Raw genomic sequence first — 15864 nt, forward strand, 5'->3', positions numbered from 1 at the left:
AAAAGAATGAACAACATTGATTGTTTTTTTGACGGCAAAATGTCAGAGTCAAGTTGTGGTTTGGAAGAAAAATAAAACGAACATTCAACTAAATTAATACTCCCTTTATGCTAAAACATTTCTTTAAAATAAAACAGCAGCTTCTATAGGCTTAACTGTCTTATCTTTGCCAAACAATCAGTAATGCAGTTAAGACACAAATCATATTAAGAATGTTAAATTGGACAGTGTTTATTGTCTCAGCTTTCTGATGCCAAGAATCTTGATTGTGGTCGTTTGTTTAAAGAAAAATGTTCCAATAAAAACTGCTCACAGCGATTACTGGGCATGAGCTTTCAGAATATTATAATTAGCACTGGAATATATGTTATGAAAAATGTATTTTTTTAAAAAACACTCTGCTCTGAGTATATGTAGGTATGGTCAATACACAGTCACACACCTATGCATGAGTCTGTGCTCTTCGTTGGAGGAGGAGTACCAAGGGCAAACATACCCTCGGCTGGAGCTCTACGGGGTCCACCTCCACTCGTTCCTCCATTCTTTCCTCCAATGACAACACAGATCTCAGCAGGGTTGACGTCTCCAACTTTCCCATTGCTCTTCTCCGATGTCCCGGGCTCTTTCTTGACAGCGACTGGTGGCGGACTAGTACTCTGGGTTGTTGAGGCGTCTGTGGCTGCGTTCCCATTCCCACTGTCTGCCTGCTTCTTCCCAGGATTAGGTGTCTCCTGTGCACTCATGACTCCACCTCCTCTGAGCCTGTGTTTCTGGAATATAATAAAAACAGAGAGACTTTATTGACCTGTCTAAATACAGTTGCTTGATTCAGACAGGAAAAGTTCAAGACGTTTAAAAAAAAAAAATGCAAGTTACATTTTCTGTGGCAGTGTAATCCTAATAACAAAAATAATCAAATGAGGCTTTTCGTTTTTTTTCTAGAACAGCATGTTGATTAACTCTTCATAACTGACCTTTAATGGTTCAAACCCACAGCCTTGGAGCACCCAAACACTTCAATTTAAGAAAGGCCTAAATTACACAACTTGCCACCTTAACACATGGCTATAAAAGGCCCTGTTGAGAGAATGAGCTCAAATGCAACCAAGCAAAACAGAGTTATGTCAGAATGACTGATATTATGGAAGGCGGGAAAATCTGTCTTCTAATAATAGTGCACCATTACAGCAACAAGCCTCTTCATAGCCCAAATGCACCTTTCTTTGGATCTGACACATGACCAACAAGCCTCAGCAAACAATCCTAAAATGGGTAACACTGAAACAAAACATTCATGGTTTGCAGCACAAATGGCTGGAAAAAAAAGAAGGAAAAAGTTTGTGTAACACTTACCCAGCTTGAAGTTGTGCTTCGGTAAAAATTATATTTCATATATAACGTGCCTAAATTAAGCAAGCTAGAAAGTAGTTTCAAAAATCAGTTGAATTGTTACGTTTAACTTTCTTTAGCAAATGTTTCTTTCAAAGTATCCATTGCCAATTTTAATATTTGGTCTTTTTCACATCTTTAAAAGTTCTTATCCTCAAAACAAACAAACTAAAGGAAATAAAAACATCACATTTAACCCAAGAGCATTGTGTACAAGGAAGTCTCCAAGAATGACATGACTTAAACTCGTAACTCTTGCAGCTTTTGTAAATACACAGAAATCGCAAAAACTTAACCAATACGGAATAAGTGCACATAATAAGCCTTTACTGTCCAAAAACAAGAAACTGAAATGTCAAGACTCCCAGTAAAAATGCAAAGACTATTACTTTTAGACAGCTTTTCAAGGCAGATGGCTCATACAAACTGTGAGGCATGGGTCTGGATGTGTTCAAATGTGATGTTTTAAGTTGAAAGGTTTTTGCATAAATTATTGGTTATAATATCAGCAATCCAATGTCAGTCTGGAGGATAATTAGCTCAGGTTAAATTACTGCTGCTAAATAAGGGCACAGTGGTTGAGTCTGGAGCCTCGGAAAAATATAACAAACATGCAGTACTGTGCAAGCCTTACTATACAATTTAGTTTCTTCGTGCAGTGGTTCCAAGGAAGCAGACCTTCATCCTTTTGTTTTTTTTTTTCAAAGTGACACTGTCCTCTGAATCATTCAGGCATAACAGACAATGTTCAAAGGATGAACCAGTGTTGGGTCTTTTTATAATAGAAAACAGAGAAAAAGAAACCTTTTTTTCTTTTATTCGTCACTTTGTTCCAAAACGGCACAATTTTTATTCTTAGTTCGATCTACCGAAAATATATACATATAATATAGCAAAATTATAAACAATACTTTTGTTTTTGCTTCCATTTTTAAGTAGCTGAACTCTAAGATTTAAGACTTTTCCTATGTACACAATAGGCCTTTTTCTCTCAAATACTGTTCACAAATTTGTGCAAATCTGTGTCAGTGAGCACTTCTTTGCTGAGATAATCCATGTTGCGTTTATATTTTTGTTCAGCATATTTAGAAAATACAGTTTAAAGGGATAAAAAGGTACTTTTGAGCCAACAAGGTGATTGCCAAAGAGGTATTCGCCATAAACCTGACAACTGCAGGACAAAGGAAGAAGCAGCAGGACTAAACAACTCCATCAGAAAAACTATGTCTGAAAGGAATGCCACAAAGAAACAGATTATCCAAAAAAGACCTGACACTGGACCTGAAATATCCCAGCTGATTCATCTGTTAGATGCACCTAAAGAACTGGGAAGAAATTGTGGTTTTGTGACAGGCTGCTACTAACAAAGTGCCTAAAAATAGACCGAGAAAAATTGCTTTAAAAAACTTACAAGAACAAAATGACATGTAAGTATTTATTCACTGGACTGTTTATTAAATATTTACTGCACGGAGTTTGGACCAAAGCCACAAAATGGGTACCAAAAAGAAGAGCTCCTGTACTTATTTCTTTATTGAATTAAATATTTAAAAAGGAATCACTTTATTATTATTAAAGTGTTTTTAGCTTTCCAGAAACGAGATTTAAAGTGGATTTCTCCAATCACCCACCCACTCCAAATATTTACAAATTTTATGACTTTCATGACATTTTTCCAGTTGTTTACTCAAATTACTGGGATTTCCCAATTTCCACATTTTGGTCTTTGAATACAATATTTGGCTGTAATCCACAGAGAATAGCCAATGCAGCTTTTTTCTGTTGGGATGAGGTGTGACAATGCTTTCACAGTAAAATAGCATCCTGGGTGCTTTTTAAAGACACAAACTCCAGAAAAAGGCTTTAAAAGGCTCTAAATACGACAACGTGTCTGGCTGAGGAAAAGAGAAGTGTGAGAATCACTACTGAAACTAGGAATTTATACAGACATGCAAATAACAAGAATAGATTTTTAAAAACAGGGAAGAAAACCTCAAAACCGACACGAACTAAACCTTGATCAAAGTCCTCCCTGCGATGTTGGTTTCATATTTTAGGTTCAATCAAAGGTTTGACCAGATAGTCCAGAGGTGACAGGTGTATTTTCATCTGTATTGCCAATTTGGATTCATGATGCAATCTTACAAAGAAACAATGATTGTATCACAATACAAAGAAGTCGTAAAAGAACTGTCTGCAAATAATGTAGTTTTACCTGATCTCTAAAACAGAACATTATCTACAGCTGATATCATTGGCAAACGTTTTATTGTGAAACAAGAAACAGAACAAAAACTTGTGACAAGTTTTGTAATCTGGAAAGTGCAACTGAAAAGAAAAAAAAAACAGTAGTAATTTCCGAGGTGAGGAAATTATTAAGCTGATTTTACACTACAGTTATACTTTTGGAAAGATGTTTTCACACTCCTCTGGGTCAGCAAAATAAGATGCACGTTCATCATTTACACAGCAGTGATAAATTTTACATCTCTGTGACATTTGAGGTTAAAAAGTCAGCTCAGTATTTTCCAACTCAGTTGGGTGAAAAAGGGAATTCTTGAAACGGCTGAAATTCCACCTTAACTTTCTTCAGTTGTCCATTAAAAACAACTTTAAATGTTGGTAAAGGGGGATTTGTTTTATATTTGGGGTCATTTGTGGGAAATTCTGCACTTGTAAGAGCAAGTTTTGCTAATACTGTTTCTATGGTGCTGCAGAGTCCACAGTAATATCAGAACTGTGGTTTTATACTTATGAATGTTTTTTAAATTACTTTGGCAAACATGGACACTGACATGCAGAACATTTTATGAGCAAAATCCTCCTGTAAACAAAAAAAGGCAAGAACTAACAGTAAACCAAAAATACAGTTTAGTGTTCATAGCAGTTTAGATTTCACTTTTAGCCATGATTTTATTTTTATTATGCCTACTGAGACTACATTTACAAACTCAACCAGGCTAGAAAAAAAAGAGATTGTGCTTAAAATTGACATTTTAAAAAGGAACTACTTATATATTTTTACAATAAAGATACCAGATGCCATGCAACTCGGAGTTGAGATACAGCTGGAGTGAAACTAATAAAAGCGTAAGAGATTAATTGTAGACCTATGAAATGAAATACTACAGAGGCATGAAGCATAACAAGGTCGTGAAAACACTTAAATGCAATAACTAGCTCCATCTTAAAAAGGTATGGTAATCTGAGAAAACATGTTCTATTTGAAGAGGAAAAACAGTCAAGTGTATACCAAGCAAATTATGTGATCTGAAGGTAAAACAGGACAAGGTCTTACTGTCTCAAAATTGTATGGTTTTTCATTCAAAGTGGCTAAAACACAAAAACTTCTTTCACTCTCTGTTTTTCCAGCTGTCGTAAAAGCCAATCATTTTGGTCAATTACGTTTCAGCTTTCCAATATAGTTGACAAATCAGCCGTGCAATATAGATCCTTGTTGTCAGCCTCTTGTTGTTTTTGTTTTGTTATTAATTGCCAAATTGTAATTTTTTTTGCTGAATTGAGATCTAAACCATTTACTGGCCTGGTCATTGAGGTCATATGACCTCACTTCAATGCAAATTAGATTACTTTATTATCAGTAAACCTATTTTTGTTTGATAAAATTGAAAAAGATGGCTTAAAATATCAATGTCCATAAGTGCATTTCCTGTAGATTTAATGATTTCCAAATCCACCTGTCCTTTAACTGGCATGCAAGTCCATATCTGTTAGTGCTCAGATCAGGATTATGGAGATCATTCACTGATTGCTGTAGGAAAGATCTAACGGTTTTGGATTCCAATATCTGGAACCATTTGAAGATTTATCATCTTATATTATTTATTATTGAAATTTGTGTTTTTAAACAGCATTATATAAGCAATTACAACTTAAAAACTGCCACATGTACAACACACCAAGTTGACTCAATTTAAACTGAGGTATTAACAATAAAGCCTTTTGTAGTTGAGATACTAGCTTTTCTTCCATTTAACTTTAAGCATTTTTCATCCTTTCTAAACAGATAAAAACTGAGCAGTTTAACATGTAATTGCTTCTACTCATTTGAAATATAAAGGGTTTTCAGGAGGTTCAGTAGGTCCACTGTCAGTCCAAACAAGTCGTTTCCTGGAGATGAAACTTGTTTTGTTCCGAAAGCTTAATAAAGCCAACTAAGCTGCTCGTCCCTGATTGTAACAGACTTCTGCTGCTCCACTCTCTTCCCGTAACTGTGGTTTAACAATAACTGATCCAGTCAGACTAATGAATTTACCGCCCTACCTTTCTCGTAGATCTAAGTAAATAAATGGGAACAAATTAAGTCTCTGAAACAGGATGCAAGAACCAAAGATACGATCTCAAATGGTCTTACATGTAGACACAACATTAGGTAATTCATTGAGTTGGGTTCTTTTTGTGCTTGAATGATTCATAGGTCAGCCTTAAGTGGCTTAACAATCAGAAGATTAATTACCTTGAGATCAGGTACAAAAACAAGACAGAAAAAAATGGAAAAGAAGCCAGTGTCTAATGTTGAAAACCTTAGAGCTTCAGGAACAATAAGATGTCAATAAAGTTACATTATTCTAATAGTCAGCCCACTCTGTCAAATAGTGGAAAACAATATGGAAACATCTTAAACTTAAATCCCATTTTTTATACAACTAAAGCAATAAAGATTTAGGTAAATGGGATTCTGATTATCTCACATTGATGTAATGAATCGGAAACTGTAGTATGTAGTGGCTGAAACTACATACTACACAATCAGCGCTGCACCAATCAAAACAGCAGCACAACAGACAAGTCAACAGTAGTTTTCCAGTGACATGATCATGTCGAGTGTTGCAATAATCCAGAAACCATGCCTCCTAACAATAATGCTCTAACTGCAGCAGGTCATAGTAACTTGTTACCAACTTGGAAGCCACCGAGGTGAAAACACAGTTAAACATTTACACGTATTTGTTTATAATTTCAAGACACTGACTACAAAGAGCAAAGCGAATTGAGTTCATACGTTTTTACCATGCATATTTGCATTTGAAAAGGCTACACTTTAGTAAAGAATAAATAAATATGCAGAGCAAAATTACTTGTAGTTGAGTTTCTGATTGTATTTTTTTAATAAATAACTACACAATGTCATGAATGTAATTAGGATTAAATAAATTTGAATCAAGTCTACCAAAATACACCATAAAATACAGAGCACTGTTACATTTAACTTTGCTTGAAAGCCCTTAATAACCAGCAGAGACCCAATGAACTCAGAGCCAAATCCCTTTTCAGATGGCTTCATTTAAATTACTCTTTGAGGCCCAATTATCCATCAGACTACAAAAAAAAGCAAAGACGAGAGAAACTTTCAAAATAAATTGAAAACAGATTGACTAGCAGAACTTTTTCCCCCCCTTTTCCTTAACCAAGTATCATTAATTGTCTCAGAACCCCTCAAATTTATTGGTGACTCTAAAGTACAAATCGCTTCTAGGCTGGAAGTACTAAAATGTATTTTAGAGCCTGATCTGCTTAACCAATAAAAGTGAAAAAAACTCTGCAGCATTAATATTGTGATCAGTAACAACTCAAAACCTGGGACATTTTTCTGGTGCATGAGTGCTTTAATGCCTTTGTAGGTACCAACTATTACAATAATTTAAGACTACTTATTGAGTTTAAAAGTGTTTATCCTGTTTATTTCTAACCAAAATAAAGTGTGGCACAAGGCCTTTTTTATTACCATGGTTCAACCTGAGCTAAACTTAAAAACACTGCCAAAATTTAATGCTTTATTATAAAAGTCTTGCTTCCTAAGGAAATAAGCAAGAATTTTAGCACAATATCTGCTAACAAAAGCCTTAATCTGATTAGTAAAATAAGTGTATTAAATATAGGAAGGCTTTGGCTTTACCTTCTTTATTACAGAGTTTAATCAGTGGAATTAAGGAAAATTTTCACAGTGACCAAATGAGACAAACTCCAGATTATATGGCCTTTTCTTCTTGTAAGAAATCAGATTAAATTATAGGGAATTTGCAGGAGTATCTGATAGATCACTTATCCAGGTTACATTTCCTACACCTCATTTTGAATGCAGACGCTGAATTGCAACCCCTGGCAAAAATTATGGAACTACCAATGTTCTTTTAATTGTTTAATTTTGTATATATATAAGAAAATAATCACAAACATGCCACAAAACTACCATTTTCTGAAACTCAAACCTTCTGGCATTAAGAAACAATAAAAGAAAGAAAGCAATATAATGCATGTAATCAGTCACAATTATCATGAGAAAAACACTGCGCCATTAGTACTTTGTTACACCTCTTCTGGCGTTTATAACGCCTTGAACTCTCTGAGGCGTGGACCTAACTAATGACAAACAGTGCTCTTCATCAATCTGGCTCCAACTGTCTCTTATTGCTGTTGCCAGATCAACTTTGCAGATTGGAGCCTTGTCATTGACCATTTTCTTCTAATTTCCATCAAAGATTTTCACCTGGACTGAGATCCCGACTGTTTCCAGGCCATGCCATTGACATTACATGTCTTTCTTGAGGAAAAGTTTTCACTTCCTTGCCCTATGACAAGATGCATTATCATCTTGAAAAGTGAAGTCATTATTACCAAACATCCTTTCAACTGATGGAATAAGAAGTGTCCAAAATTACGATGCAGACTTTGGCATTTCTTAAAGATGTGATGACTGCCATCTGCCCTGTGCCGTTACCTGACATGCAGGCCCTGATGCAGGTGTTTGTTTCAGAAATGCAAATTACACAGTGATTCCATAATTTTATCCTCAGATTTGAGTGATTCTATATTTTTTCCTCTATTTGATTTAAAAAGAAAAAAAAAGTAATTACATTTATATCTTAATGTTACCTAATGCCAGAAGGTTGGAATGTTGGGAAATGATAGTTTTGTGGTACGTCTGTGATTTTTTTTTTTTTTTAATACAAAATTAAACAATTGAAAGGACATCCTCCAAGAGGGGTGAGTGCATAAGTTTTGCCAGGGGTTGTACAAAATGTCGGTTGAGGTCTATTTTGCTCTAATTAAAAGCCAAAATGCAAAACTCACCATCTGGCCTTATGTTGCTCTCACAGTCTGAGGGTTCATATATAATGAAGCTCACAGCACCATAACGGGATGAATATTTAAACCAGATGCATGTTTGCTTGATGTGTCTCACAAATACAGCACAGTCTAAATGGCCCTAACCAAAAGGAGGTAACAAAAACAACACACACAGTTCCGTGAAATCATCCAGTGCCATTTTTATACCCTGAAATCTGTAAACAAGCGATGTAAGCAGAGATATGTGGCCGTGTTTATGTCAACACACTCAGCCAGTTCTCTTCTTCTGATCAGGCCAGGCTGCGATTTAAAATATGCATGTGCTCGTTAATATCTTTAGATTAATGCGCGGGAAAAGATGCAAAATAAACATTAAGGTTAGGTTAACAAGAAAAACATCTCCAGGTCATAACGTCCTTACACGTTATACTTTAACTAGTCAGCTAGTATTTTGGAAATACTAAATCTGCCCCTGCACAGCAATGCAGTTAATGAATCTTTGATCTTTCAACCAGCTGAAATTTTCTTATTTTAAAACTCCTCATTGTTTGACCAAATGTCCCTAAGCTCGGCATGTTAAGCAGACTGGAAAAAAAAAAAAAAAAGATTCCAGATATTAAACACAAATTTGGTTAAGGCTCATGAAAATGTTTCCACTCTGCAGGGATTAAAAATAGGAATTTGCTAAAACAGGGGGATGAAGGAGGAGAGGGGGAAAGAGGAGTGGAGAGGTGGGGGTGAGTCAGTTCAATTACTGCTTTGACTTCATGTTTATATTATCCAGAGGAGAGTGGGTGTCGAGTTTGACCAAAACCTGTTTCACACTGATGCTTTGCATTCCCCATTTCTTTAATCAAATGCAAACTTTTCTGTCCTCTGTAATAAATGTCTTCCACGATGGTGTATGACCAGTGATTTCAAAAAGCAATAATGCAGAAAAATGGATAAACCCCACCACCTCTCTCTCTCCCTCTCTCTTATATATACACACACACGCGCGATGCTCTAAAAAAAAAAAGGGGAAAAAAAAACTGTGTCGTCTAGTAAAATTCCATCAGCATACACTAAAAAAAAAAAAAAAAAAAAAAAACATAAAACCTTTTCAATCTATATGTTAATGCCATGAATTAAAATTTAATAACAAGAGATATTGAAAAGCAGACTTGAATTATACAAAAATAAATCCTGAAAGATCAGGCCCCTAAAATTAGAAATTCAGGGCTGCATCCGGACTGCTGCTAAACCCTTGTAGGCTGGCAGATTAAATTTTTGATGAAAATCAAAATTACACTGCACACTGACGCAGGCGCAGCAAACCTGGCACTATTGTGATTTATGGATTCATTAAACCCGCGGGAGTTTCAGCCCCCTCCCCTTTTCACTCAAAGAAATGAGATTTGCTTTGCTGAAAATTTGTATTTTCAGAAAAGCTACTCAGGCTCCGCTCTACCTACAGAAATGGTCATGGAAAAAATATAATAAAAAAAGAAGCTTCTGTGTATATAACCACTGCACGTAAACAGCCCTAATTTTCATTGCTGCAGCAACTGAACATCCCCATGCATTATTCATGAAAGCAATAAGGTTCATTTTTACAAAGGAAGTAAAAAAAAAAAAAAAAAATGCAGAATGCACAGAATTTTTTTTTTTTATGCAGTACTTCCAACCCCTGAAAAGCCATTCCCCTGAGACTAATTTAACTGAAGATATTTTCAGACATTTTCTACACGCCACCATGGAAAAAAAAAAAGAAAAACGGAACATAAGATGTTCACTGTGCTTAGGAGGGACGTATGTTTTCCAGACATATTCAGGAATAAAACTGCAACTGTGTACGAAAATAAAGACGACCTCAGAGTTGCTGCTTTCACTTAAAGCAAGCTAACGGCAATCAGCACGGCAGCTACATTTTAAAACCTTTAAAGGAGGCCGGTGATATAATCCGCCACCATCTTGTGTTCCTTGGAGCCCAGAGAGACAAACTTTCACCTCCTCATCCTCAATTACTAGCTTCAAAGATCCTAACCCAAGCAAAGCTATTCTTCATTAAAGTACTGACAACCTGGAACTGCTTTTATTTTACTGACAGAGCAACTCAAATGTGAATTTAGTAAAAATTACTATAGTTTGAGAATATTTTTAGCAACCGTGTTCATAATTTTCATACATTTGATCAAACTTAAATGCAGAAATTCTGAAAATAACTGGACTTCCTGAGAAGTTTTTATTATTATTATTATTCACAGCATCTTTTACTCAGCTGTTTCAGTGAATTTCTGTAGTTGTGACAAAGTTAACTGGTAGTTATTCGTGAGCTCCTGTACTTTGAAATATTGTCTTACTACATGTTGTATAAACTCATTTCAGGCTGTAACATCCACCGATTTTTCTTTTTTTTTTTTACTTTTCTATCAATTCTCCTCACAAAACAAAGAAATTTTTCTCTCATTTCTTCGATTTGTTGTCTTCTGCTGGTCTCGTTCATAAAAATAAGGCTGTGGTCCATCGGGCTTTTACATTGCTGATCCTCTAGGAAAGAAAAGTCCCGCACAAATTTATAATTCCTATAGGCAAACAAGTCGTAGCTTGGCTATTCTCCCTAAAGGCAAAGGAGAAAAATGTTCTTTTTTTCCGTTATTAAACATACAGTAAAAAAACTTGTTGTGTATGTCATTGTGGAGTACATATAAAAACTTTCTTTTTTCCACAATAAAACTAGTTTGTGCTCCATATTTTGAAGCTTTGAGTTGCTGCATTTGTTACCCATTTAAATTAATACAACCTCCATAAACCAAATTAGCATTATTCCCAAGAGCTTTATAACTTATTGCTTAGTTGTTTTTTTTTACAATATTCTGCAGCCCATTAAACTCAGCACACTGGTTGGTTTCTCTTGAATTCTGCACATGAACCCAAAACTCCTGCATTTTGAATAGACTTTTAAAAAAAAAAAAAAAAGCAAAGGTCAGAATTTTGCACACCGACCACACACTTTTTTCTCTCTCTCCTCCCCTCCACGAGCTCTTTGAATGGAATGAATAAAGATTTTGAAGGTCAGCATTAAAATTACCCACAGAAAAAAAATGGCCTCTGCAGTTTCCTTTCACATTAAAATAAAAGCAAGCCACGCAAGATGGGAAACTGTTTGGCGTCTGCAGGATTAATATAAACAGTAGAGGCACTGGTTGTGATTGTTTTTCCTGCCCTCAAATTATGCTGACATGTTATTTCTCCCAGCGCTGTAAAGTTCACTTTGAATACTTCTTTTTTTTCCTTTCTCCTCCTCTGCAGTATTACAGAATTTCAATCTGTAGCAATAAGTTCAAATGAATGAGGTGCAAAGTAATAACTTATTGTTCAAACACACACACACATACAAAAAAAAACAGCAAGTGCAGATTTATCCATAGATAAGATCTATTAAATCCCACCTTTAAATTTACCTTTAAATAACAGTGCAAGACCAGAACCTTCATTATGAATAATAACTAGTTTTACCGTAATAAGCCAACATTAAAAGCGCATACGAATCTAAACTAAGTACTGAATGCACGAATAAACAAACGCGACATGAAAACAATAAAATAATCACATCTCGTTACATTTTCTAATTTCTCAAAATGTCTGCCTACAGGTGGCGCCAATGGCGACCGCATCTGAAAAAAAAAAAAATCTCCTGGTCTCCGAACAAAAAAATAATAATATCAATAAGGGTAAAAAGTCGAGACGCGTGTCGTTAAGACGACGCCGTGCCGTTTCTGTTTCGTCTTTATTTACGACGAAACAACATGCAGCTGTTTTTAAACAAAAAAAAAGGGCGAACAGGAGCGTAAAATGTCGGCGCCCTGAAACTGCCAGGGGAAGCAACTCCGGGAGCTTCTGCTCAAATTTTGCAAGGAGAAAAAAAAAAAATCACAAAACATGGCTGCAGGAGGGTTTTTTTTCTGTGTGTTTCAGATTGTTCCTCCCCTCATCGTCCTTCGTATTCCCATCGCATTAAAGAGCGTTTTCCACACGAGTTGGCGTCATGTGTGAGCAAACTACAGACGAGGCAGTAGTTTCACCGCAAACTTCATTTACTGAGAATTTTTACCCGTCTTAAAAATGAATAACAATCACAATAACATCCACAGATTATTCGCTCCAAAGCCATTTACCTGCTGTAGTGGCGAGCAAGACCGTCTGGTCTCGTTTAACCATGAAGATGAGGGGCTGGAACTTCACATTCGCTACTTCAAATTTCTAAAAAAGGATTTTAAAATGAGAAAAAAAATACAATTTGACATACCTCCAAATACGATGCAGCTCATGCGAAACAGGCTCCTGCTGCAGAAATTCTTCCTCCTCCCCGACTAGAGGTGACTGCACAAAACTGCTTCCTCAAAAAAAAAAAAAATTGAAAAAAAAAATTGTGAATTAGTTATGAGAATTTTCCAGTGGTAAAGAAAAATTCACCACAGCGTTCTTTTTTTCCCCTCCACCGCGAGCCGCTACGTTACATTTTAGTAAAGCGTAATGGCGTGTTGAATTATAAATTTGCCGAGGTTTCTTTTTTTTATTAATATTATTATTTAAATGGGTCCGTGAAGCCTCTTCGTCTCTTCCACAGGGGGGGTTCAAGTGTTGCCGTTCCTCCCGAGGAAATTTTCGTCCGCCATATACAAGGGCAGATTCCGAAATTGCAGCTCTGGCCTGAATATTAGCTCGCATAAAAAAAGAAAAAAACAAAAAAAAAGACGAAGAAGAAACAAAAAAAAAAGTCTGGGAAGAAGAAAAGAATATGTTGGCCAACCATAAACTTGCGCGGAGACAAAACAAACCCTACATTTTAAAAGCAAAGCGTAATCGTTTCAAATTAATCATTAATAACAGATCAAGGCATCTTTATGGGAACTAAAATGAAAATATATCTTCGCAATTGGATAATATTATTAGTTGTTTTGGTACCATTTTACCATATTTTACAATAAATGTGTTCATCTTATTATTGGTGAGGTTTTAAACACTTTTTAAGCAATTAATGAGCAGTTACAATGCATTAGATAAAAAGGGACAATACTGACCTGTTTCTTTCCAAGTAGTGAGTCTGCAATTTGCTGTACTCCTCAATCTTAATGTTTACTCTTTATCATCAACTTGATTTTCAACATCCTGCACCTTTGATAAACATGTATGACAAGTGACAAACTGATGTTGAAGTAAACTGAGCAACCAGTAAAATATTTGGTTTATCTGGGTATTTTTTAAAAGGTATAGTTGTTGATCGAGCCAAATAATAGATGTACATCTTAAAGAAAGTTTACTAATAGTTTAGAAATTGTTTACAATCTATTGAATAACACAAACATTGGGTGCCTGCAAATCCCTTTTTTGAATAGTTTTATTGTAAACTGTTTGCAATTTTGAATTAAAGAAGAATTAGGGCAATCTTGCAGTTCCTAACAACATAAATGCACAATAAATTCTGTGATTGCTTTCTTACTGTGCTCATAAAATCAATGATTATTACAACAAACGATGCCAATGTCACTGAATCCAGCAACATACGAAGCATGTATGCATGCTGAAGAGGGACATTTAAAACCTGGGTTTCAAGCGTAAGCTTTTTGTTGGCCAACAAATTTTGATTTCAAAATCGTACTTATGAGAATTTGTGATCTTTTCTTTTTTTCCTTTTGAAATAGTCATGATTTAAGCAAAAATGTCGAATCCAGGTATTTAAAGGTAAATTTATTATGCAGGTATGTGTTTTTAAATGCGGGGTTAAATTAACTGTGCAAAACACTAACTCTAAATGCACAACACTGATTATGATAGTAATCATCATCCTCCAGTATTTTTTATTAGCAGTAGCATCTAAGATTCATTATGATAAGAAAGATAGTATTATTTTATAATAATGTTAATGCATGACCAAGAACGAAATCCAGGTACTTCTGGCTAATTTGGAGCCTTTTTCATCTCTTGATATTCAGTTTTTCTCATGTGAAGGCAACATTTACTATTTAATTACATGTATTCATATATGGCATAATAGATTCAGCTAATTTCAAACACTATACATTGAAAAGTTTGTTTAAAATAGGAATAAGTTAACAAAAAAGTTACATTTTCCAGTTTGTCTGTGCCCACTCCTGTCATCTGCAGTTATTGCTTCTGTCCAGCAGAGGGAAGCAATGAACCAAGGAAGAGCCAGTGTTTTTTTCAGTGGTCAGTGAGTTCACTTGTGAATATGCACCAGTATTTACTCCCTTTCTTGCTCTATGTCTCCCCCTGCTGCTTTTGCTTCTTAAAGCTCTCATTCAGTTCATCCTATAGGCCTCCAGCTGACATTTAGGTTTGTTCATTAGCATAAGTTAAATGTATGTCTCTTCTGTCTTATCATCACGTGGTCATCATGATGTTTTGGGGTTGTTGTTTTTTCTTGAAAGGTCTGAAGTAATGTTAATTTTATGTAGGTTGTGGGTCTAAAAAAAACAATTATTTCATTGACAAAACTGTAGAAACTTGTGGGATTTGCTTGAGAGCACAAATTCATAAATGAGAAAATATTTAAAGGACACCGCTGAGGTCAAATATGTGGGTAAGTTAAAGCTTTGGTGTTTTGTTTTAATGAGGAAAGAATGACACAGTTCTTCAGATGAGCAGAAACTAAATGAAATACATGTAGGAGTATGTGTTTTTACATCAGATCAAAAATGGAAAAAAAATAATAGAACACAAAAACATTGCCACTAATAATAAAAACATCCTTCATCCTCACACTGTCTTTTTTCACAGCTGAAGGTTAGCCTGACCTCCTCCTCACAGCCTACTTTTCTTACTTCTTTGAGAAATATTCTTTCAAGTAGCAGAAGAACCAACAGGTGAGGGGGCCTGACAACAACTGTGCTATTTTTTCTCAGCGACCTACTTGGGTTTAAAAGCAAGCAGACCTTTGCAGCAAGCTCAAGAGCTTTTGGATAAATTAGGTGACAATTCCCAACACAATCTAGGTCCTCCAAAATCTGACATAAATAGTATGCAGAAAGAGAACAACAACTTCCATGCAGGAAGGCATCCTTCTGGGCATGCATAGATATATAAATCTACAGATTAAATTGCTTCAGTTTTGCCTAAGTTGTAAAGCTTAATACATCCAGCTATATCCAACATTTTACACTGTAACTCGTAATTGCAATTTATGGCCAGCACAAAGTTAGATAGCAAAGCATGAGTGGTTTATAATATGCAGACTGATGTACTAACTCTTATCACGTCCTCTCATTCTGGTCAAAATTGTAATTTCTGACATTATTTCCATTTTCCACTCGACTAAACAGACATACTTGGAGTAACTAAAGGAAGGGAAGTGAATTGCTTGAAACATATGGACACATGATAAAA

The 15864-nt window shown here is 35.4% G+C and overlaps 1 protein-coding gene across 6 annotated transcripts in view; it reads right to left on the minus strand.

The window, feature by feature from the left end:
• znf618 (zinc finger protein 618) overlaps positions 1-13391 on the minus strand; it is a 32760-nt gene extending 19369 nt beyond the window's left edge. Inside the window, exons 1-3 of one of the 6 annotated variants that reach the window (XM_017407981.3) lie at positions 12767-13391; positions 12636-12720; positions 443-770 (exon numbers count right to left, since the gene is read on the minus strand). In XM_017407981.3, the coding sequence (XP_017263470.1) occupies positions 443-743 (301 nt within the window). In that variant the 5' untranslated portion in view covers positions 744-770; positions 12636-12720; positions 12767-13391. The remainder of the gene's footprint in view (positions 1-442; positions 771-12635; positions 12721-12766) is intronic. The other 5 variants (XM_017407979.3, XM_037979588.1, XM_017407983.3 and 2 more) reach the window with 5 other exon arrangements.
• Between the last annotated feature and the right edge of the window lie 2473 nt (positions 13392-15864).

The sequence above is a fragment of the Kryptolebias marmoratus genome, linkage group LG14 (assembly GCF_001649575.2).
Source record: "Kryptolebias marmoratus isolate JLee-2015 linkage group LG14, ASM164957v2, whole genome shotgun sequence".
In the NCBI taxonomy this organism is placed as follows: domain Eukaryota; kingdom Metazoa; phylum Chordata; class Actinopteri; order Cyprinodontiformes; family Rivulidae; genus Kryptolebias; species Kryptolebias marmoratus.